The sequence below is a fragment of the Nematolebias whitei genome, chromosome 19 (genome assembly GCF_014905685.2).
Source record: "Nematolebias whitei isolate Nwh7 chromosome 19, NemWhi1, whole genome shotgun sequence".
NCBI classification, from domain to species: Eukaryota; Metazoa; Chordata; class Actinopteri; order Cyprinodontiformes; family Rivulidae; genus Nematolebias; species Nematolebias whitei.
Genome location: NC_056516.1, coordinates 25,329,340 through 25,350,566, shown reverse-complemented (window position 1 = coordinate 25,350,566; position 21,227 = coordinate 25,329,340). Strand labels below are relative to the sequence as shown.

The 21,227-nt window shown below is 39.2% G+C and overlaps 2 protein-coding genes and 1 non-coding gene across 3 annotated transcripts in view; 1 reads left to right on the top strand and 2 right to left on the bottom strand.

Moving 5' to 3' along the window:
• Window positions 1-12,932, top strand: part of necab1 (N-terminal EF-hand calcium binding protein 1) — a 43,099-nt gene extending 30,167 nt beyond the window's left edge. The window contains exons 9-13 of the mRNA XM_037692766.1: window positions 922-969; window positions 3,507-3,619; window positions 5,230-5,307; window positions 12,278-12,369; window positions 12,740-12,932. Of these exons, the coding sequence (XP_037548694.1) occupies window positions 922-969; window positions 3,507-3,619; window positions 5,230-5,307; window positions 12,278-12,369; window positions 12,740-12,768 (360 nt within the window). The 3' untranslated portion in view covers window positions 12,769-12,932. The remainder of the gene's footprint in view (window positions 1-921; window positions 970-3,506; window positions 3,620-5,229; window positions 5,308-12,277; window positions 12,370-12,739) is intronic.
• Window positions 4,285-4,356, bottom strand: trnad-guc. The gene has a single exon. It is a non-coding gene; the product is annotated as a tRNA-Asp (tRNA).
• Window positions 12,933-14,609: 1,677 nt separating the features above from the next.
• Window positions 14,610-21,227, bottom strand: part of pip4p2 (phosphatidylinositol-4,5-bisphosphate 4-phosphatase 2) — a 10,844-nt gene continuing 4,226 nt past the window's right edge. The window contains exons 3-7 of the mRNA XM_037693575.1: window positions 20,605-20,711; window positions 20,365-20,488; window positions 19,702-19,754; window positions 16,751-16,841; window positions 14,610-15,470 (exon numbers count right to left, since the gene is read on the bottom strand). Of these exons, the coding sequence (XP_037549503.1) occupies window positions 15,327-15,470; window positions 16,751-16,841; window positions 19,702-19,754; window positions 20,365-20,488; window positions 20,605-20,711 (519 nt within the window). The 3' untranslated portion in view covers window positions 14,610-15,326. The remainder of the gene's footprint in view (window positions 15,471-16,750; window positions 16,842-19,701; window positions 19,755-20,364; window positions 20,489-20,604; window positions 20,712-21,227) is intronic.

The window sequence follows — 21,227 nt, the reverse complement described above, 5'->3', positions numbered from 1 at the left end:
TGTGTGTGTGTGTGTGTGTGTGTGTGTGTGTGTGTGTGTGTGTGTGTTCTAGCAGTAAATATAACAGTATTGGACCAATATAAGATTGGACGGGTTTTTGTGTGATAGGGCGTTTTCTTTTATTAATAATCTTTATTAAAGCAAATGACAAGTGTACAACAAACAAATGGCTGGAGTATACAGACGAACACAACACTTACATGAACAAACAACCAGGGGTGTGTTTTTTAAACAAATATTTGCAAAGATTGTGATGGGGCGGTTTTTAACAGACTTTTGGGCTGGAAAACCTCGACTCTATCTGGCAACACTGGTTGTTATTTCCCTTAGCCACCACCAGGGGGAGCTGCTTCCTCCGCAGCGTCCATTTCCATACCACAAAACGCAGCTGCCGCCAGAGCCTGTAACTAGACAAAATATATTAGAATAAACTAATTAATGACCATTTCAACAAAAACATACAAGTTTAGAGTTGTTAAGAGAATCTTCAAGAGGTACCTGAAAAAATGTTTGTTTTCTGTTAGCGTTTGTTAGCTAACTTTCTGATAGCATGTTAGCTTATTTCTGATAGCTATATATCTAGCTAGCTATCCAAAAATAATTAAAACATAATGGCTTTGCACAACAACTTAAAATAATATAGAACATAGCTGAAAACAAAAAATATAAACTTAGTATATGATGGAATCCTTTTATCTCCTGAGTGAGATGATTTTAAAATATTTATCCAAAAACTATAATCTTGTTTTTCCTTTGGCTCATTTTTTTCCCCATCTAATTATTTTCTTGGTTTTACAAGTTGTGTTTGACGTTTATGCTCCAATCCGTTGATTTACACAGGATAAAAATGAGTGATAATTGAGCTGATAAGCTGTACAATTGATATAGAAAACCAGTTTAATTACATTGTTGTTCTTGCAGGAGATTCGGCTGGAACCAGTTGAGGAAGAGGTGGTGGAGAGCAAATCGGTTTGTATATTGCCTCTGTCACATTCTGGTGTTAGACAAGAAGACCACATTAATAATATGCAGTCATTGTCATAATGGCACAGATGAAAGTTGCAAAGGGCATTCCACTCTGTACTAAGCTTATTTTTTTCTGTTCTGAGCTGAATATTCAGTTGTAGACTTTCAAAAAGAAATCTGATAATAAAATACAATGTTGCTGGAGGTGAAAGAGGCGGATCAGATGTTGCAGTATATCAGTCTGGTACCTTGGTGAATATTTAATGAATACAACAGGAACAGGAATAATGTTTATTTTAGCTTACATTTGAGGTAAATATACCAAGAACAAAAATACATCCTCCTGGCTTGTGGTGGAGGAAACTGTGAGTGTATTTTTAATGTTGCTCACAGCGTGCTGCTATGTGCGAACTATCAGTGTCCACATGCCAAACAACAAAAACACATTGCTGTCAGCAGTCAGGATTCATGTCACTCATTTCAGAGCTGAGAAATCCTCCTCTGTTAACTGTGAAAATCACATTAGTAACAATACTCACAGGAAAATTTCTCTTTCCAGCTTCTATTATAGCTGAACAAACAGGCTGACTAACATGTAGTGCTGCTACAATTTAATCCAACAAAAGGAATTTTAATAAGATATAATATGGTATTATTTGGAAAATGTTTTAAAAAGGAGTTATTATATTATTCTTGACTTCTAAATAATAAATATATGAAAAAAATGCAACAGTACTTCATTGTTTTTGAGACAAATCTATCTACAACTGAAAAGTATTTTTAAATTGAAATTGCTGTGTTTATTGAACATTATAATATTTTTTACATCGTGGTCACTGTGTAACAGACTGAATGGGAGCCAGCCAGGTGTTTCTGTATTCCCAGCACTGCTTGAACGCAGCGTACTTTCTAATCATGCGTCGAGTATTTATATCAGAGCTTCACATAAATAAACACTAGCAAGGCTTGTTGAAATACACACCTGAATCTGAAGTGATGGACCACATAATTCTTCTGGTTTTGGCTGAGAAAATATATTTATCAACATCTTTCTTCATAACAGCAACACAAAATGTATCGATGCAGATCTGTAACACTTTTTTTGTTGTACTCTGTTGTACACGACCACAGACTGTAACTTTAATTAAATTAAGGCCTTCAATATGCTAAACTTATTAATTAATTTGACCAACAAAATGATTTCAACAAGCCTTGCAGCATTAGAGTGGTTTAAATGTACTTGCTTGAATTGTAGCTTACTTTTCTCTATGTTAATATATACATATACACAGACTTATATTTATATTTAGACTGACAGTTTTTATATGTGGGATTAGTTCACATTTTCTTATAATTTCTCAACCCCCCTGCTCAGACAATTAAATTGAAGACATTTAGATAAAACACTGTAAAGGTTTTTTTTTTTTTTTTACCAAATTGCTCCAATATTGCATTGGGGACATTAGCATTAGCCTCAATTAGCTTGCTAATTCAGCTCAGGCCACAGAGCATTATGGAATATTTTCACCGGTGTAGTGTACAACTTCTGTACACAATAAAGTGAATGACACACAAGTAAAATTTCAAACAGCACCACAAAACAGCTTCCAGCAAACATATGTATTACAGCAGAATAAAACAAGCAAACTTAAATTTTATGTTACTTTTAATTTAAATATTTTAATTAGATGGGTGTTTTAACACATGAACAATAAAACTAATAGAAAATATACTTCCTAAATTATGGTATGTAGTGCAGCCGGTTGATGCTGATGTGTTCATTTGTTCACACATGAAATCAGATTGTATTTGACTTGAGAAATGATTACACTGTGCAGCAGAATCGTAGTAGAAGTCACCCCATGTTCCTGAAAATCTCATGTCACCGTCATGTCTCGTTACAAAACTGATGCAGACGTCAGTGTGAATTAATCAAAAAGTAATTGGTTTAGCGCCATGTGTCACTTGGGAGAAATTGGCCACTGAGAAAGTCGATAATGACCAGCAGCACAAGCCTGACGTGTGATTGTGTTTTAACGATCTGAGTTTGTCTCCCAGATTAGCCACAGAGTAGAAGACGGTTCTCAGGCTTTGGTTATAGCCACACACACACACACACACACACAGTGTGATACCCATCATTTCATCAGTTTGTATTAATCTCCAAGAGACTTTCTCATTAACACACAGTATACCTTGTAGCCAGCAGGCAGACCATCCACTTCCTGTTCTCATCTGCTGTTGTGCCCGTCACCAACTCCTCATCAGCTACAGTTAATCGTTCGCTTTCTGACTGTTGTCACAGTTACAGCAGTTGTTTTCTTTTTCTCCTGTTGTTTACACCTCTGCTGCTTTTTTAACACCTTTATGCAAGGAAGAAGGTCCAGATTCACCTGCATCAATTTTGAATGTTTTTGTCTTGCCAGAGTATTTCTGGACTCTTAACAAACCCAGCAGGCTCTCGTCTAAACCAGAAGCAAGTCCTGACTGTCTGAATGTGTGCTGTGTTGTGTGTATGTGCGTCTGTGTTGTGTTCACAGCACATCCTAATAGTGCAGCGGCAGCTTTCAGTGCTGGAGGAGGAGCTGGAGGAGTTTCGTTTGGCTCTCAGGCAGTACATGGACTGTGCCTGCACCCAGACTGGATGTCTACAGTCAGTTCACTTTCTCTTTTCACTTCTATCATTTAGGATTTTAGCTCATATTATTTTTTTTTGTTGTTATATATATATATATATATATATATATATAGTGGTGTAGTCGACATTTTTGTAGTGGGCATACTGTGGTTAGAAACCAAAATACACCAGCTTGTTCACTGCAATCGTCAATTGAATTTGATTTTTTAGCATTTTGTACATTTCAAAATTTTTCTGATGCTTATTTTGGAATAAAAGTACAACAAACTTTGCACAACAGTGGGCTTTGTATTAAAAACATGTTGCAAAATATATACAACAGTTTCAAAGCAGTACAGAAGTATTAATTATACAATAATGTGCTGGACAGGTGAATGTAATAAACAAGCACTGCATCCAGGTAGGTTAGATACAGATAGATTACGCAAGCGTTGAACTGCTGTTTTAACGTATCAATGACACGTGCCCAATGATTTGTCATGTGTCTTTGGGCACTTTTAAGTGGGTATACTGAAATTCTCAAGCTTTTCTAGTGGATATACTCTATATGCCCATGTATCACATAAACTACTCCACTGCAGTCTAGTGTAATTGAGTCACAAGGACTCATTTAAAAGTGGGACCTGTTCCAGACAGAACTTATGAAGTACAGACAACAATAACAGCAAAAAAATGTGCTACTCCCCGTCGGGGAATTGAACCCCGGTCTCCCGCGTGACAGGCGGGGATACTAACCACTATACTAACGAGGAAGTGCTGAATCTGACAAGCTTCCAGAGCGTCATAAAAACAGCCACTGAGTTGTCAGAGTTATTTATTGTCTTAGCAGCAGAGGGCAGTGACACGGTTCAAGCATGGCTCCCCAAACACACCCTGTCAAAATAAGAGTGTTCTTGTTCGGGCAAGAGTTCAAATTAAAATGCTCTAACACAAAGACTCAATGAGCAGTCTCGATGTGTGTCGTCGAATCATCTTCACTCAAGAGCCACTTTCTGTAATTTTTTTCTAAGTCGTCACAACTCGAGTCAACAAATAACTTGTGAAATGTTTATTTTATTATCTGTGATAAATGTCGGTCTTTGATAACATCAGCAACATTGTTCTCCATGTTTTCTGTAAATGTTGCAAAAGGCTTGTCATAGACTTTGATTATTTCTAAGGACTACTTTATGATTTCAGGAACCAAATGACTCAGACTGAAGAGTGTCCAGGAGTTAAGTAGCACCGTATTGTTAGGACTAATGAGAATATTTAAATCTCCTGTCACGACTTGAGCTGATTCAGACCACATCATTCTGTCAGGATGGGAGGACATCTTTATTTTCAACATTTAACTTGTCTTCATTCTGTTGTGCTGCCTGTGACTAAACACATCTTCAAGCTGTCACTTTGGTTTTTGATTTAATCTGCAGCCTGAAGGACACTTCAGCATTTATTCATCACGGTTGCTTCTCCAAAGTTATTCATTATGTTTACGCTTTTTTAAATAAACGCAGATGTTGCCTCTGACCAGACATTTGCAGAAATAATATTGTAGTCGCCGAATCACCTTTCCGGCACAGAACAGTTTTAGTTTACACACTAATTGCTTGACTTGTGCTCTCTCTCTCTTTTATTTTTGGCAGCATCGCAGTTCAGCGGCTGGCAAATGAATCCCACTTCATCCTCTATGAATTCTGGGAGCACAACAACGTGTGGAAGAAGTGAGTATCCGTTTGCCTCCCAACATGCGTTGTTGTTTATTCCCATTTCCTCTGAATTATTTTCTTTACTCTGCCTGTACTCGTTGAGGGAAAGTAACGCTGACACCTTTATGAGGCTGATAAGAAAAACTGAAGTAGCTCTGCAGCGAATCAGAACTAAATCCCAGAGGAAATGTGCCATAAACATTTATTTATTTTTACATAAACAAATCTATGTAGTTTTTACCTTGTTTGCTGGTGACAGCCGAAACTAGCTGTTCACAAGCAACAGGTGGACCATCAGCCTAACGACTGATTGTTCAAGCTTCAAACTTTACCTGTTTGTTAGCAAAATATCTCATGAACCACTGGATGGGTTTTATTGACACTTGCAGAAAGTATTTATCGTATGTATATTTACAACTGATTAACTTCTGGAGTCAACCCGATTCAAGATGGCTGCCACAGCTAACTGACATCAGCAAACACAACATTTGCTATAATGAGATCAGTCCTTCATATACTGCGCTAACATTTTATGTGCTAGCATTCGAGAGTCATTCACAACATATACTATGAGTAGGAGATCTAAATTAATTATTAAAAAATGTAATTTTCTAGGTTTTTTCCCCTTATTTATTTATTTATTAACCTTTATTTATCCAGGCAAATCACATTGAGATCACAGATCTCTTTTGTAAGGGAGGCCTTGATTCTAGATTCTGTCTCTCACAGCTGCAGTGCACCTCTCTCTATGCAAATGTGCTGTAAATGTAAATTTGATATGTTGCTAGGCAGAAAATGTGCCATTTTTTTAATGTCAGTAACATAAATATCGATTGTTTAATTGGAGTGTTTCTTAAAGTTTAAAAATAAACAAACCTGCACTTTGAACAGAACATAAAACTTCAGTTTTTGATATGTTATTTATTGAACTGGGGGTGTGTTGTCATTCCAACACACACTCATTCATACAGAGGCCATCCATGCATTCGTTCATCTCAGGTTTGTTGAATCACTTTTCGTCTGGACCCTCATCCAGAAGTCTTTGATCTGCCGGAAGCAAAACTGCCTCTGACGTCAAAGGTTTCTGACATCACTGGGACACGCAAACACCTCTACCACGATAAGGTAGTGATTCACAGAGGTGATTTAATTTTTTTTTTTTTTTTTTGTAATTTTTTTTAATGTTTTTTTTTTTTTTTTTTATTTTTTGGTAGTAATTTTTTTTTTTTTTGTAATTTTTTAAATTTTTATTATTTTTTTGTAATTTTTTGTTTTTTTTTTGTTTTTTGGGGGGGTAGGGGTGGGGGTATTTTTTTTGTTGTTGGTATTTTTATTTTTTGGGTGTTTTGTTCATTTGCTCCTTGTAACAAAGTGTTTTAAGTTCGCCTCCTTGGAAGTTTATTTCTTTTTTTTCCGAGCGTGGGTCTTCTTGAAACCCAGAAAATTTTGTGTTTTCTTCCAAAACGATCGAGGCTTTTTGGTCTTCTCACAGATGTGCCCAGATGCGTCAGCCGTCGGCACAGGATCAGGACTTGAAGATGTTTCTGGGACAAGGTCGTTATCCGACTCATCTCTCATCAGATAATCTGGGGTTAAGAGGATTTCTGGAATAAAAACCATCTCCTGCTCTGATTCTTCAGCCTGGGAGACTTCTTTTTGTACCACTAATTCCTCTCCGCCCTTCAGCGGCTCAGAGAGCCGATTGCTGATCAACTTCTGCTTTTTGAGTTGAAATGTCACTTCTTCCAACTCTGCGCTGAAGCGTTTCTCATTCCTGGCGTTGCTGTTTTGCGGAGCGGAGATCTCTTCAACCATTTTCTGCCGAAGAGCCTTGTTCTCAGCTTTTAGGACGACAATTTGCTCTTGGTGCTTTGCGTCACTTTCCAGGTGAGCTTGGACCTCTTTGTTCAACTCATTCAAGATGGATTCATATTTCCATTTTAAGGTAATCGAATCCAGTCCTTGGTCATTTTCGAGTTGACACAATGACATTTTCGTGCTGTCCAGTTCATTTCTAAGTTCTGATTCTCGTTCCTGATATGCTTTTCTGAGAACTTCATAATCGTTTTGCAGGTTCCCTACGTCCGTCGGGTTCTGCTGGAGCTCCGCGGCTTGTAAAGATGGAGTCTGTTGACGCAGAAAGACAATCTCATTTTGATATATTCTGCTCTGCTCTTCGACTTCCATCAGCCGATTTTGGAGTTCCATATTACGATTTTTTTCCGTTTGAAGTTCATACGAAAACTTTTCCACGCTGGTGACGTGAGCGACTTTCAGTTCTTCGTAGTCCTCCTGTAGAAGTTTTTTCTTCCTTCGTTTTATGGAGCTTTGCACTTGAGACGCAATCTTGGCTGTGCTGAGGGTTTCAGCATCTGTGTATTTTTGCAATCTCTCATATGCTCGTTTGATTTCTTTGTTTTTCTTAATGAAAATCTCCTTCAGTGATTTCTGTTTTTCGAGCTGGACTTTCATATTCTCCAGTTCGTGCCACAGATGGCTTGCTTGGTGACTTTCCTCGAGCACTTTAGCCCTTTCTTGGTTGAGAAGGGCTTTCAGGTCGCGGATTTCCTGTAAGAGCATATTCTGCTCCATGGAAACTCCTTGCTTCCTTCCTCGTCTGTTCTTCTGATAAGGAGGTCTTCGTGTGGCCATTTTCCCAAATAATAATCGCAGTTAGAGCAATAAGCTTCGTAACTATGGTCTGTCTCAACTGAGAGTTCAGAATGATCTGAGAGACGAGTGGGGGTTATATTTATGCATTTCAATAGTGGCTTTTGGTGATGTCATGGCATGTCTTTATTATGTCATCGTATGTATGATGTCATTGCCCTTTGATGTTTTATCCCTTGAGGTTTGTTCCTTCAATTCTGCTTTTTGTTTACTTTTAAAATTACATTCTGTAATTTAAATATAAACGCAAATAAAGAAACGAGAAAACCGAGAATAAATGAATGAACGTTTGTCACTTTCTGTCTGTTCAACAGGATTTTGGAAAGTTTATTGGTAATATCCTAAGCTATGGCAAAAGCAAGGCTTTTATTTTGAAAAGCTAAGTGCTTTATTTTGAAGAAAAAACAAAACGAAAACCTTATTCTGTTTGCAGGTTCAAGTTTTAAATTCCCCTGAGGCTTTTATTAAATTGTGTTACAAACAAGATTCACACGGGCTGCCATCTTGGAATAATAAAAAGCCAGAAGAACCAGATCCAGGGACAAGGAATCGGCTGAGTCACTGGTTGCCATGGTGATCCTAGACTTTTTCTGGGGAGAGAGGGAGCGCACAGCTCTGCAGACTGGCAGACAGAATGTCAAAGTAGAAATTGAGATTGAGCCTTAAACAGTCACAGTCTGAAAGCTATGTCAGATAAAAAACTTGAGTGACGAGTGGCAAAACCTTCTGGCGGCCATATTTGTAGTTTTTTTTTATCTACAGTGCATTTTGTAGGAGAAATTTCAGGTTTAAAAGGCTGATCACATTTTCTCTTTAAAAATCTGCTCATTGCAAAGTTGATTAAATCATGTTGTCATTGGGGGCTTCAGGTGTGTGTGTGTTAGCCGAACATCTTATGTACCAGTGGACACATTAATAAAACTCTCAGAAAGTCATCAATAGATGTCCATCTACAAATGATTAACCTTTGGGGTCAGCCATATTCCCTGTGATGGACTGGGACCTGTCCAGGGTGTACCCCGCCCCTCGCACAGTGATTGCCGGACATGGGCACCAGCGACCCCCGTGACCCAAAATGGAAGAAGCGGGTAAAAGATAATGGATGGATGGTCAGCCATATTCAAGATGGACACCAGAGCTCATCACCCCAAGCACACATAAAATGGCGATAACTTTATGAGTTTTAAAGATACCGGGCTCAAATTTGGTGTGGTAGTAGTTGAGAGTCATACAAAACATATAGTCTGAGCACTAAGAGCTTGCGCAGGATCTTGGTTTAAATTCTGGGCATGCAAGACGTCAGGCAGTAATCGTTCCATCAAGGAAAAGTGTTTTAAATGTTGTTTTAGTTTTTATGTTAGAACACCTGTGGAATTGTTTCTGTGTGTCTCTTTGGATACGAGCGGCAGCATCAAGTCCCGTCTGGTTTAGTGTTCAAAGAAAGATTTTGAATTTGTTAAAAAAAAAAAGTTTGTTTTTTGAGAGATCATGTCCTCTGGTTATGTGTATGGAAGATGAACTTTTTTGTTTTTGTATAACAACTGATGTGTTGCTGATTGTTGTTAATGTTTATATGATGTATGCATGTAAGCAGTTCCACAGTGACTAGTGAAAAGATGGTTATGTGAAGAAAGTTATAATCTGTGAAGAAATGGCTGAAGTCACTTGTGACAGAAGAGCCGATATTGTTGCAGATCTACTGGAGGGAGTGACCAACACAAAATATTAAACTTAATTTGCTGTAGTTTACAGAAAATACACAAAACACAAACATTTGCAGCAGCCTGCTCAGCATTTGTGTTGGATCAAAGTTGTGTTAAAACAAATGGTAGGACAGCAACATTTTAATAGACGTGATTTATTCATAGGGAAAAGTTTCATTTCCTTACACCTTTTTTATTTAGTTAGTTTTTATTAAGTACCAGTTGACCCATTTCAATAATTTCAAGGAAAATACGTTTGGATCTTTTGCATCACGGCAAGAACTGTTTTTAAGTTTTTGGCTGTGCAGGCCTTTCTGTGCGGAGTTTGTGTGTTCTTTGTTTCATTCTTGTCGGTGGCGGTTTCTGAAATGGGCGATAATGGCAGCATTCCAGAGTGGCATCTCGTCAAGAGCGGCACGAGCGCCTGCCCCCTCAAAAATATAAAAACACATTATTTCATATAGCCTGTCTAGCCAACATATCGGGTTTCCTATCGCCCACTTGCGGGGAGTGGTGGGTGCCCTCCACCAGGTGCAGGGTGCAGCTTCTGTTGAGGTCTGACACACAGGTTGTGAAGGAAGGGGAGGGGGATTCTGTCGTCTCCCTTTCTGGACCAGGCATGTGTAATAGCACACCTGACATGATGCAACCTGTCAATCAACCCAGTAGATTTGTCAAACAGGAAGTACCACCATGTACATAAGTAACTAACTGCAAGTAAATCCTTCATTCGTTGTCATAATTACTTTGAATGCTTAAATTAAAGGTTAATGCTTAAATCAAGTAGTGCTTTATTTTGTGTGTTTTGTATGTAGATATATGTTGTATCTTGCACAAGTTTAGTATTGGTTTGCTAGGATCAGTAAAAACTAAACCGATATTGCACAAAGTGTTTAATAGGTTGTATCATGTAAAGTTTACTCTTACATACTGAATTTCACAGTAAATTATTGCCCTGTGTCGCTATGTGGCGTGAAAACATCTTCTGCAGTATCTATTTTAAGTTAGTATGTTTGACATTTTTGTCTTCTTTGCCTTAATGTTGAATGATGAGACTAACCTGTATAAATAAAGGTTTAATGAATTAAAGCAAAAATGCCTCAGGTGATGCTGTGAGCATCACTACCTCTGCCATTACAGCTGTGTTGTTTATTGGAGGTTAGCTCACCCTGGGTGACATTTAATACTATTTTTTTTTTCTCTCCGTCCATCTTGTGAGCTTGATAACTTAATGTGTTCAACATAATGGTATTTCCTCAAGTTATTTAACAATCAACAATGGTGTACCACAAGGCTCAGTTTTAGGACACCCCCTTTTTACAATCAACATAGGTAATGTAGGTCAGAGCATCCTTGATGCATCCATACATTTCTTTGCTGATGACACAGTTGTTTATTGTTGAGCTAAAACACTTGATAAGGCTTTCCAGCTTTTGCAATTCGCCTTTGACATCATTCAGTCAGACTTGCTCCATCTCAAACTTGATCTAAATGCTGATAAAACCAAAGGGATGCTTTTTTCAAACAGGAAGTCAGTCCCAGCAGTTCTTCCTCTGATTTTATCCTCAAATGGTGTCCCTATTGAGTTTGTCGATTCCTATAAATATTTGGGTATCTTGGTCGACTTGCATCTCTCTTAAGCTTCACGTCTAAAACCTAGTAAAGAAACTGAAAGTTAAACTGGGTTTCTTTTTCAGAAACAGATCCTGTCTAACTCTGAATGCTAGGAAACGCCTTGTAACTGACTTTCCTTCCCTCCATTGACTACGGTGACATTATTTACATGAACGCCCCTACAAGCACTTTGCAGATGTTGGATGCTGTCTATCATGGTGCACTAATATTCATAACTGGTTGTAACTACCATACCCACCACTGCACCCTGTATTCACTGGTTAACTGGACATCATTAACTTCACACAGACTCTCTCACTGGTACATTGTCATCTTTAAATCACTTCTTGGTCTGCTGCCTTCATACATCTCCTCCTACATGTCTCTGCGTGAGTGCAGCTACAGCGTGCGCTCTCAGGACATTATTACCTGCAGTGTTCCCTCAGTGAGAACTGAACTAGGCAAAAGGGCCTTCTCCTACTCCGCTCTTGGAATATCTTGTTAAAAGATCTGAAGTTTTCGACCTTAACCTTTCTAAGTGGTTTTAACCTTCTGTTAAATTCCTGGCATGAACCATTGCAGACATGTTCCTGTTTTTAGTTTTCTACACCACCTTATAATCTCTTTGTTATCCACTGGCACTGTCGTCATCACGCTTTGTTAAAGAAATCAGGTCTCTCATGTAAATGAGTCCCCAAGGCTCAATGGGATTAAACTGTCTAAATAAAGGTTGAATGAATGAAAAAACGTAAAAGAAAGTTAGTGAGATATTGACTTCTGTTTTGGTATCAGTCACTCTGCAAGCCTGGAACAAGCAAAAGATACCACCTCTCTTTTTGTAGAGTGTAACTTCTAATCTTGCAACAACAACATTAAGGTTTTCTTTCATTCTTTGTTCAGTTCTAGTCCAGAAAAAACATCTAATCTCAAGAACTAGAAACTATTCAAATCCCTTATCGATGAGGGACATGCTCATCATTTTTGTGTCTGTGTTTTAGTCACCTACAGACTAACTACAGTAAAACCTTCCAGAGGGGAAACGTGGACTTCCTGGAAACCCCTGAGACTGTTACCACCATGCTTGTTCCTGGTAAGATCGCCCACTTCTCTGATCCACACTGAATCCTTCAAGAGCATATCCCATATATATCGCTGGTTTCAAACTTTCATTGGTCTTTAGTGATTTAATCAGGAATTCCTGCCATTTATTTAAAAAGAGGAATGATACCAAGCATTATATAAAGGGATTTCCCAATGCCACAGCAGCCAGCAGAGAAAAAGGATTAATTTAAAAGGAAATTATAAGAGCCTAAAGACAAAGGATTATTTCTGACAACTTGATTTTTAGAAAACTTCCAGTTACTGGGGTCACAAGATGGCATCTTCATGGATTTACTTTTACACACATCTCAACTACAGCAACTCATTTCCCCCTTCATTCTGTTTCTTCATCTCTGCAGCCTCGTGGTGGGTCCTCAACAACAACTGAAGCAGCGTCTGTCGTCGTTCATCTCCGAGTGTGGAGAGCAAACCTGTCAACACATCAGAAAGCCCCTCACACACACACACACTGAACACTTGTGAAGTCATGGTGATTAGTATTTATGAACTCCATGTTCCTTCATAGTTTGATAGTAGCTAAAATAGCTCAAGTGTCTTAGAAAAATCACTTTTTATCCTCGAATGACCTCATCAGTGATTCACCTGCTGGACTGACATCTTCACCGTGTTTACCGTGACGTGTGCGGTCCAGAAGAACCCATTAGTGACAAAATGTTTGTGTACTTAGAGCTGTCCGTGTGAGGACATTGGACATTTCATCTTTAGGTCGTGTGCTGATCAAATGTCCTCACGAAGACAGAACTGTGTGAAACAGAACGGAGGCTCTGAGGAAGATATAACTGTAGCAGCTCCTGGGAGTTCATGAAACCAGATTTATGTGTCAAACTGAGACAAAGTCCTTAATAAAGACATTATTGTGTATGCTGTGTACATTTCATTCTTGCTCATCAAACTCAAACATGTTCTTCATTCAGTTTATGTAAATATGGATTTGGAAGCTTCATAAATCCAAAACTAAATTTTCCTGATGATTAAAATGAAGTAAAATTTAATGACCTAATTGTAGCTGAAGGCACATTATGGTTGAAATGACACGTTTATTTTATTTTGTATTTTTAGCCAACTGCACCACCGTGTGGAAACTGCAGCTTTATTCTGTCTACTTAGTTTTTCTCAATTGCTTACACACATTTTCAGAAAGCACACCTCAATGTTAGACCTCTACACACTAGTCAAAAAAACACACACACAATGGGCAACATCCTTCAATTCTCATTCAGAATGAAACTTTACATTCAAAACAATGTTATCTCTTCTCAAAATGGTATTTTGTTCTCAGATGACACACAAACCACCTTATGAATAGACATTTATAAGAACAAGTTAAACACTGATGTGTAAAACACTTCTATCCAGTCATCATAATGACAGGCCCTTTTTTTGTTCAGTGTTTCACTTACTACAGATAGTACATACATCAGTGTACAGAAATTTTATTAGCATAAATTGCAAATGAAAGTATTTTAACTCTAGACCAATGTTTCTATCAATCTAGTTTTTCTAATAAAAATACAAAAATAAAAAAAAAACCTAAACGTGATGTGCATTTGATATACCTGAACATACGGTTCACGCCCCGGCCCCGACAACATCAAAAAAGTGTGGGTGGGGTAGGTAAAACACCCACACTTGCCCCCACCCTGGGCCCATGAGCAAGGCCCTTAACCCCCACCATGTGCTCCCTAAACAGGTCTCTCTTGAAAATGAGTTCTCGTGGCTCAATGAGACTAACTGTATAAATAAAGGGTAAATGAAAAAAAATAATAATAATTTAAAGTTTCCCCCTCCGTTCAACTTTGTTATTTATTGCTATCCACTTAAATTTTATATTGAGAAAAAAAACTGCATCACACCAAACTTCATTCAGTTTATCTCCTGGTTACAGACAACAAAAAGACTCGTACAAAGAGTTTTGACATTTTATTGATAAATTATCGTTTTTAAAAACACCCACCACGATGAACCATCTTTCCTTTCACCAAGTACTGAATTTAAGCTATGTACAAAGGAGTTTTAGTGTTAAGTTTTATTCTGCTTCGTCCTCATGATCACATTCAGAACAAGGTTCAAACTGGGCCAACTGGTCACGATGAAGACGTGGGATGTTGGAGAGCGGCCATACAAGCTCATGGAGGAAGAGGAGGAGGAAGGTTTACATTCAAACTCAAGATGGAGACGCAACAACCACCTCTGAAACGGAGCTAAACGCCACGTCTGCGACCAGAGTAAGTCAACGCGCAGCCGGTTTGAGATTACAGGAAAAGAACTTGAAAGGGTTGTTGCTGCAGGCGTGCACGCAAAACAAACGTTTTAACAAAAAGTTTGTTGATCTAAAGCTCCTCCTCAATAACAACGGGCAGCAAAATTGGCACGCATGGGTATATAAGGACAATCTTTAAAAAAATGATCTTTTAAGCACTAAAATTGTAAAGTAATACTATGAGTAAACAGGCAAGAAATGCAGGTACAATACTGTATGAGTGTGCAGGAGTTCAACTAGCAGCAAAACAACTCTCAGGATTGCATAACATTGTAGTGCAGCGGGCAAAACGGTCGTCTCGTTTTGATCTGCTCAGTAACAAAAAAAAGTGGGTGCGTGCCATAGTGTCAGTGTTAGTAGTTCAGACAGTTTTCAACTCGTTTTGTCAATCATCACCAAAAAAATAATAAAATTTAGGTTCCTAATTCTTGATTATTTTAAATGAAATTGAAAAAACCTAGCTGGGACTTTGTCGGTGCACCAGGCTGAACAACAGGCAGTGGATTTGCTCAGCAACTCAAACCGTCAACGATTCTTCAAACCAAAACGCCGTCCGGATCCTCCGCGCCTCGCCGAACTTCACGGGTTTAGAAAAAAAATGACGCAGCAGCTGAAAGCTGAGGTTGTGGGTTCCAGCCAGGCAACATCTCTGCAGGGTCACGACTCTAGGCGAAGCTGTTCTCCGGGTAGCTGACTTTGATGGCTCCCCAGTAGCAGGCCCGTATCAGGCAGATGAGGCCCAGCAGGTAGGCGAACGCCCAGGACACGTACGTGGCGTTGTAACGTCTCGCAAAGTCCCGAGTACCAACCTGTTTTGACACAGAAGAAGAGAGCGGTTGTATCACCACACTCTGAGAACACTGGAACATGTGGGAAAGCAGAACAATGACTTTTATTTCCTTAAAACTGCCATAACCAGCATTCCATAAACCAGGGGTGTCCACACGTTTTCAGCATGTGAGCTATTTTTAAAACGACTGAGTCAAAGTGATCTACCTACTATAAGGCCCCGTTTACACAACAACCACCGCTGGAAACGTTGTGTTTTTTCAATGTTTATTGGGGGTAAAAAACAAAAAAAAATGAGCGGGTTTATACAAAAATGCTGTAGTTTCCATATCAGTTGGGTTGCCAGATAAGAAATTATGAACTACAATACAGTTGCTTTAAAATGACAGTATTTTGATCTAAACTGTCATTTGTGCTGAGTAAAGATATCCTAAGATGAGGTGTGTTTGTTGAACATGTGAACAGAAAAGGAGGGGGTAAATAAGACATTTTAAACTTATCTGGCAACCCTGATCAGCTGCATTAATCGTGCATGCAGCATCTACATGATAGTTAAGTCCAAACTGATGAACACACTAACGTCTCTCTGGACCCTGGATTTGATTAGTTTTGCTCCTACAGGCTGAAAAAGGTTGAGTAGCACAAAAACACTCCGCTCTCTGCCAGCTATTATAACTGTTGTTAGTGCAGAAAAACTTTGGACTGCAGCCGCCTGAAGTGCGCATGTGGGACTTCACACTTGAGCATTTCACATCATGGTGGGGGGGGTTCCCCCATAAATCTCCACTCTCCTGGATTCAGAACCTTTGGTGAGAGAATGAGGGCTGTCATCGTGTAAATGAACGGCTGAAAAGCTGCGGTTCACGTCGTGTAAACGGGGCCTCAGACTGGCTGCACGGATGATAGGCTGCGATATACCCATATCGACCGGTACCGGGCACCCCTGCCCTAAAGGAATGCATTTGCCCCCCACCTTGCATGCTCAAGTAATAAATACAGGTCTCACATGCTCAATCAGCACTAAGTAACAGAGATCGTTCTTAGCTACTACCACACTAAAGTTTAGCTCAGTATCAGTAAAACTCACTGTGTTATTGGCATTTTAAGCCATTTATCGTGCTGCAGCAGCCATCTTGAAAGGAGCTGAAGCGAAAAGTTAATCAGTTGTAGATGTGCATCCAAAAGAGGGGGGCTGTTTTTGTAAATTCCTTTGTAGCTTTAACTTTTAAAACGTCAGTTTACTTTAATGAGAAACGAGGGGGGAAATGTCGTTACTGTGAGCCAAACAGGTCCTACTAACCGTTAGGCCGACTCCAATGAAGATGCAGATCATTCCTATGGTTATATAAGCACAACAGCGCCTCCTGGGAAGAGCACTGCCAACAGAAGATCTGCGAGGAAACAGGACAGTATAAAGAATTTGAAAATATAACCTGAGGATAGAAAAAAAGGTTTAAAATAACATTTTAGAGGCTATCTTTCCCTCTTGGGTGTTTTGTTTAATTTGGTTGTTAATTCCTGGTGATTTCTCTTCACAGTCCTCTGACAATCTTGTGAGTAAAAAAAAAAAAAGTAACTTTTCCAAGTTAAGCTTGAAGGCAGTCACATGTGCAGCCCCAAATAATCCCAATCCAGACTCGCACACAAACACGCAGAGCCTGCAAGCTGCAGACTGGCATCTTTTCTAGCTTCATCGTAACGTTACTTTCCTCCCCCTGTGAGCTCTCACATGCCTCTCATGTGACGAGACTCGAGCATTTTTCATGGATCGCTGGACTTCAGATGGCTTGGGGGGGGGGGGGGGGGGGCTGACCACCTGATATTTGTCCTTCTTTTTCTTTTCGTACACTTTCACATGTTTAACCCACGTTGTTAATTTCACCCGCGTGCATGAAAGATGTTCCATCACTGTTTTGTGAAAACAGCATATTAGAAATGTTGGGACTGAGAAGTTTAAAATTATATGCGTTATATGTTCAAAACAAGAAACTTTCCCTTCTTCTCAAAATCTTTTTATTATCTGGACAACCAGCTGCTGAGTTTCCTGCAGAAAGAGGTTTGGTGTAGATTTGTAGCGAGGACTGCCCTGAAAGAAAAGACAGCGTCTGGTGCAGAGCTCTACATCGTGTCCATTTTTATTGGAGTCCTGCCTGAAGCTTTAGACTTTTATCTTTGAAAACGCAGATTCTTTGTTGAGTTACGCAGAGATGCTCTCAGAATAGTTTCCAGCGTCACAGTCCTATAAACGTAGCTCCTGTCCACATCAACACTCAAATATTTAAACTTCCTCAACTGAACCCCGTGTTCAACCAGACCTCACTAACGTGACGCCAGCCTTCCAGTCACATGTCTGGATTAGCCCCCCCCCCCCCCGAGCGCGCCGCTAACCCAGACCTCTCAGAGCTCCGCTTCAGAAAAACACAGTTCCACAGAAACATGAAGCTCAAAGTATTTACAGCCAACTAATTTTCAATTCAGTTCAATTCAGTTTATTTATAAAGCGTCGTCACAACAGAAGTCGTCTCAGGACACTGAACAAAAACATTCATATATAAAAATAATAATTTAACATTATTTATCTGAGGAGCAGACTGCTTTGAGTTTAACTCCATCGCAGAACTCTCATCTTGAGCAAGCATGAAGGCGACAGTGGAAAGGAAAAACTCCCTCATGAGGAAGAAACCTTTAGCAGAACCAGACTCAGGACAAGAGGCCATCTGCTTCAACTGGCTGAGTTCGAGAGGAACAGATACACAATGGCAGATCGAGAATCACATGTTAAGATAGAAATAGTATCAAACTATTCAATTTTGACAATTCATTTAACGAAATGAGGTCATTTGTCCTCCAGTAGTCTAAACCTATAGCGGCATAACAAGCCAACCCTAACTATAGGATTTATGAAAAAGTCTTAAGTCCAGTCTTACAACTGGACAATGTGTCAGTCTCATGGACAGAAACTGGGAGTTGGTTCCACAAGAAATGAGCCTGATAACTGAAAGATCTTCCTCCCATTCTGCTTTTGGAAACTCTAGGAACCACGAGTAAGCCTGCAGGCTGAGAGCAAAGTGCTCTATTAGGAAAATATGGAAGAACAAGATCTCTAATATAAGATGGAGCTAGGTTGTTGAGGGCTTTGTAGGTTAGAAGTAGGATTTTGAATTAAATTCTGGACTTGACAGGGAGCCAGTGGAGAGAAGCTAAAACTGGAGAGATATAATCTCTCCTACTAACTCCAGTTAAGACTCTGGGAGCAGCATTTTGGATTAACTGAAGACTTTTTAAAGTATTTGGACCCCCAGACAACAAACCATTGCAATAGTCCAGCCCAGATGTGACAAATGCATGAACCAGTTTTTTCTACTGAAAACAAGTTTGATCCAAACACCTCAAGATCTGATGCCAGCAGAAGGACCAAAAATTTAACATCTCTTCTTCCAGCAAGCTTATTTTCTACAGTCAAGAAATTACAATAAAATTTGAAAAAAATACCCTCAAACATAGTTTTATTTTATGTTTCTAGTTTCTTCAGAAGCTAAAAAAAATATGTTTTTGTGCCCCATGTTGGGATTTTAACAAATCTATTTGTTAATTTTTCAGAGAGAATCGTCGGTCAAACTGGGCTAATGGCTAGCCAAACGAGGGAGCGTTTTTTTAGTCGTTTTGCCAAGTTTATAAAACAACTCTTTTTCAAATACCTCAAGAATTCTACATTAGCTAAAATTAAACTTGCACTTTTGTGCGACACCATTGGTTTAGTTTGTCGTGGTTTTCTCAAATGAACGACATCAGTGTTGCTACGCAGATGTACGTTTGGCAAGCCATTAGCCTAGCCTGGACAAACACCTTCGCCCTTTTCTTCAACTCTGTGTCCATTGACTGATACTAACTATTGACAACTATTTGACAGAACACTTCATAAATGACCAGACCGCCCCCTTAAACAGCATTATGAGCTTCAACAGCTTTGAAAGCTCAGCGTCTTACTGCTGACAAAACCGTCTCTTTTTTAAAAACAAAGGCGCTGAAACTCGTTTCCTTGAATACTTACGACAGAATGGACCTAATAAAAGTCATGGAAAAGGTTCTTGAGAACAATTTAGGCAAACTCCCAAGAGTTTTCTCAGAAACAGATTATTTCCATAGTGTTAAATTTCGAAGACGGTGACTGTTCCAGCGCATTACGACAAAATTACAAACCTGAAAACTGAACTGAAAGCAAAACGTTAAGCGACCGTTCAGTCAACTCACATTTTTTTGCAGTGGGGACACTTGGCTAGTGTGTTAAATCGAAGCTCCATCCACTATGAGGAAACAAAAGACAATTATTTTTAATATACTTTCCGACATCTTTAATGAACACGCACATGTACGCAGGCGAAGGCTCTACAACGCCGCTGTATTCTAACAAGAATCAACACAACGCTCACCGAGACGGATTTTAAATGATCCACGTTGATGGTTTTCAACAAGAATATCCTACGTATCACTGCTAAACGAGCGATTTAAGTCATTATATAGCAATATTTATTAGCTGTGGTTTCATGAGGGGTTTAAAGAGAACATGGACTAATACTCTTCAGAGAAAGAAGTAAGATTTAATATTTTCATCATCAGTACGTCCACTATCATCAGATTGCTCAACCCCTGAGGGAGAGCCGTCCTAGGCATTAACGTCAGCACACTGAATATACAAATAGTTGTTTTACATAAAAAAGGGATCAATCTGCAAACAAAGAATTGAGTAGATGCTAACTGGAGATGCAAAGAAAACAAAAAACATGCAGATTAACTCTTTTTTTTAAACTAATACAGAATAATTAACAGCTGAAATGTTTAAATGTTGCAACACAGAAGTAAAAAGGGGTATAACATTCAGAAGTCTGCAGTGGAAAGGCTTTTTGTTTTACGTACCAGGAAGGTATTACCGCAGTGACCACACACCACTCTCATCCCCTCAGGTTGGATGGGCAGCGCCGGCTGGGCGGGTTGCTCCTCTGGGATCACCATGACCGGGCTCAGGTTGATGATGCGTCTGCTGTCGAAGGAACAAAGAGAAGTTTGTGGTTCCAGCGAGGCCGAGTCAGAAAGGCGATGCAAGTCTGAACAACTTCAGCTAAAATATAAACATTAAGTAAATGTAGAGTAACCAACCAGTTTGGTCGAGGACATCCTATCCTCCTGGATGTGTCCTTACAGATGAGCAGGCAGTTACAGGGACACCTCACATACTTTTTCCCTGTGGGGGGGTTCTTTATGGGCTGGGAGATAAACAGATCAAACATCAGCCGAGGAAATGAAAACAAAACTGCAGCTCAACCCTGTTCAGAGACGACGCCTGAAATGATCCCAAACTCATTAAAACAAACAATCTCTCGTATCTGATGCATAATATTTAATTTTTTTAATTCCAGCCTTATGGATTCATGACTTTTTGGTACATTTCCTGAGGTACAAATGGTCCCTTTTCTCTTTTTTGAGCTCAGAGTCAAATTCAGAGAGGCTTTATTGTCATTTCAGCTACGTACAAGTACATATTGAAATGAAACCGTGTTCCCCGGGATCACGGTGCAACATAACGTGCAAAACAAGACAACACACAGTGCAGATACGCAACAGAACAATAAATAAAAAAAGACATATAATAAACGCAAAAAGATGTTGCTTTTAGTTAGCTTTAAGTTTTTAGCTGACATTTTACTGCTTTTAGCTAACCTTTAATTGCTTTTAGCTAGAATTTTGCTGCTTTTAGCTGGCATTGTGTTGCTTTTAGTTAT